Raw genomic sequence first — 3,093 nt, 5'->3', positions numbered from 1 at the left:
AAAAATAACATCCACGGCCATCTGTCCTAGAGGGTGGAGGGGCTGGCCCAGAACCAGGGGACTGGACAAGATGGCCCTTCCTGCCCTCACAGCTGATGGGATGCCTGGAAGCCCTGGAGGCTCCGACGAGGCTGTGAAAAGGGAGCTGGAAAGGGCTGCAGGGGGAGACTCCCCAACAGCCCCTCTCTTCCTGTTGGGGCAGGTGGGTCTCATGAGGTTGGCAGTCTGGAGGCCCCTTTCCACCCTGTCCTCTCACAGCGGGTGGCAGGCCTCAGATTTAGCCTCCCCTCTCCTGCTCCCATGCCTGACTCCTGAACCCCATGGTTATCCCAGATAGTGAGGCTTTCTGTGCCTCATGACTGAGAGGGCCTCTTCCTGGGGTTTGCCTCAGCCCTTTTCTTTTGTTGGAATCCTGGGTGTCCTTGGCTGTACCCTCACCTCTCAGAGCTTCTGTTCCTCACCTGTAAACTGGGGATAAAGTCAGCTCACAGTGTTGTTGGGCCTGAAGTCATGTACTGCCCAGTGCATAGTAGCTGCTTAATAAACAGTAGTCCTTTCCTCTTTCCTTCAGAGGCCCCGGGTGAGGCTCTCTTCCTAGAGCCCAGTGGAGACTACAGAGGGCTCTAGGGGGACAGCGGCATGTGCTTGGGTAGTCCTGGCATCACCTGAGTGGGATGAGTGCACACTGCTCGGAAGGTGTCTCTATGCCGGGCCTGGCTGGAGCCGGGTCTGGTTGTGCCAGGCTGGATGCACAGGTGGCCAACTCAGCTGCTTCTGGTGAGGGGACTGGCTTCTGCCTCCTCCTGCCCTTCTCGCCAACTCTCTAAAGTAGAGGGGACATAATGGGATGTCCGGAGAGGCCTCTCCTCCAGGACATTATAAACAGCAGGTCAAGAGCCAAGGTCATAGCTCCCACCCCCGCAGATCCTGTCACTCCCCAGCCCTGCTCCAAGGTATTGATGAGCAGGGTTGAAAAGGCTGCCTTTTTTAGGGAGTGGTCACAGGTCCCACAGGCTGGAGAGAATGTGTCTGGCCTCCTGCCTCCCACCCCCACTCGGACAGGCTAGGGAAGATGGATTCTCATCCTTGGTCCAAGGGGCTACCCCAGGAGTCTAGATCCAAATGCTTCACTTCTTTAGGAGGCTAGAGCTGCTGTTGCAGAGCTGTGGGGTGAAGGCTGGGTTCAGGCTAGGCACCTAGTCCAGAGGGACCCTGAGTATGAGCATGGCGGCTGCCCCCTCAGCTCCTGCAAGGCGGAGGAGATATCATGCACTGTCTGGACTTAGGCTTACCCATGGCGCAGGCAAGGAGAAAGGGAGGAGATAGGGCCCTCCCCCCTCAGGCTCCCCTCCCCCTGGAGCTCCCCCTCCCTTCCCAGGACTGGATATAAGCCCCGCAGGGAAAGCACTGAGCAGAGGAGGCGGCCTTTGCTGACCTGCAGCAACCCAGCCCTTGGGACTCCTCTCCCCTTCCACCTCCTGCTCATCTCTGCTTTGGGATCTGTCGCTGTGAGTGGCCCGGGGCCCAGGAATGGTCTGATGCCCGGTAACCCAGGCTATTTGGGGGGGAAGCTGAGGCTGGTATGGTGGAAACTGGCTGAGTGGCAGGCAGCTGGGTTAGAAGGGGGCTAGCAGAAGTAGGAGGGAGAGAGGCCCAGGAGGCCCTGCAGCCAGCGGTGGCCTCTTCCTCCATCTACCGTTCTGGGCAGTGCCGACGAGGCAGGCAGGGCTCATGCCCCTCTGACAGATGAGGAAACTGAGGCCAAAAACTGGTTCAGTGCCAGAGAACACACTATCAGCGAGCAGGTAGCTGAGCCTTGGTCCAGCACTAGTCCCAGACAGGCCCGCTGGAGCGTGGGCCTGACGGCAGATTCAGTTTCCAGCCATCGGGGGGTCGAGGCTCAGAATGACCCACACTCCAGTACCCCCTCTGCAGATGGGGATGGTGCGCAGGCCGTGGCCCGCCATGGCCACAGTGCTGCTGGCCCTGCTCGCCTGCCTGGGGGCGCTGGTCGACGCCTACCCCACCAAACCCGAGGCTCCGGGCGCAGACGCCTCGCCGGAGGAGCTGAGCCGCTACTACGCGTCGCTGCGCCACTACCTCAACTTGGTCACTCGGCAGCGGTGAGCGCGTGCTCTGGGCGGACAGAGCCTTGCCTCTGGAGCTCCCACCTCCGCCCCACTCCACCCGGGGCATGGCTAGACCTTACCACGCCCCACTCTGATCACACCTCCCGCCCCCCACCCCCGCCAGGTATGGGAAACGCGATAGCCCGGAAGCGCTTCTCTCAAAACTGCTCTTCCCCGATGGCCAGGACAGCTCAGTCAAGTCGCGGTAACAGCGCCCTCCTCGCTCCTCGCCCTGTCCCCTAGAGCGCGGCGTGGTCCTGCTGTCCTATCGAGTCCATACCCTGCACCGCCATCTAGAACTTCCCCCAATCTCGCCTTTCCAGATCCTAGGCTCCTTGCGATTCTTCTCCCTCCCCTCCTACAGGCCAGAAGGCACCTACATGTGGTGACCACCCGCAAGGCCTCCTGGGAGAGATGCTACATACACCGACCTCATTTGCATGTTTGCTCCTGACTCCGGACCCTGGATTCCTCCCCCTGCCCTGTGCCGCTGGGGAGGCTCCAGGGTAGGGTTCTGTTCCATTTCTCCGTGCCCCCACTGGGCTGGAGGGCTGTGTGTGGTCCTTCCCTGATGCCCAAATAAAGAGCAAATTTCACTGCATTGGAATGTATACGTTTGTATTTCCTTTCCCTTCTTCGTGGAGGTGGTATCTAGGTGGGAGTGGAAGGCGGAGGTGTGAGCTGAGACAAGACTTGATGCCTCAGATAAAAGGCCCTCCAGGACAGGGCTGGGCGGAGTGGTGGGGGGCTCCTACTCTGAGCCAAGAGAAGATTTTGCTGCACAGCCCTGGGAGTGGATAGCACCCAGACAGGGACCTCTGTGGAACTTTCTAGTCAGACGGGAGCGGGACAAGATGAAAGTTCTTGAAAAAGGGTAGGGAAGAGCAGGAACACGAGTCAGTGGAGGATGGGGAGGGTGGAAAAGAGCATGTTAGGCAGCCTAGGAGAGTGGAGGGGTACAGAG

General features: G+C 59.8%; 1 protein-coding gene across 2 annotated transcripts; it reads left to right on the top strand.

Annotated features, from left to right (window-relative positions):
* The first annotated feature begins 1,467 nt into the window (after nt 1–1,467).
* Nucleotides 1,468–2,730, top strand: PYY (peptide YY). Of its 2 annotated transcripts, XM_019752222.2 has the most exons (3): nt 1,468–2,123; nt 2,254–2,334; nt 2,494–2,730. In XM_019752222.2, the coding sequence occupies exons 1-3, from the start codon at nt 1,906–1,908 to the stop codon at nt 2,516–2,518; spliced, it is 324 nt and encodes a 107-aa protein (XP_019607781.2). In that variant the 5' UTR covers nt 1,468–1,905; the 3' UTR covers nt 2,519–2,730. The 2 variants fall into 2 exon arrangements, with proteins under 2 accessions (XP_019607781.2, XP_074176371.1); XM_074320270.1 differs by lacking the exon at nt 2,494–2,730 and having other exon boundaries at nt 2,254–2,338.
* Nucleotides 2,731–3,093: the final 363 nt, after the last annotated feature.

Source organism: Rhinolophus sinicus, linkage group LG15 (assembly GCF_036562045.2).
Source record: "Rhinolophus sinicus isolate RSC01 linkage group LG15, ASM3656204v1, whole genome shotgun sequence".
Classification (NCBI taxonomy): Eukaryota; Metazoa; Chordata; class Mammalia; order Chiroptera; family Rhinolophidae; genus Rhinolophus; species Rhinolophus sinicus.
Note: the sequence above shows the minus strand (reverse complement) of the source record. Positions and strands in the feature narration are given on the sequence as shown.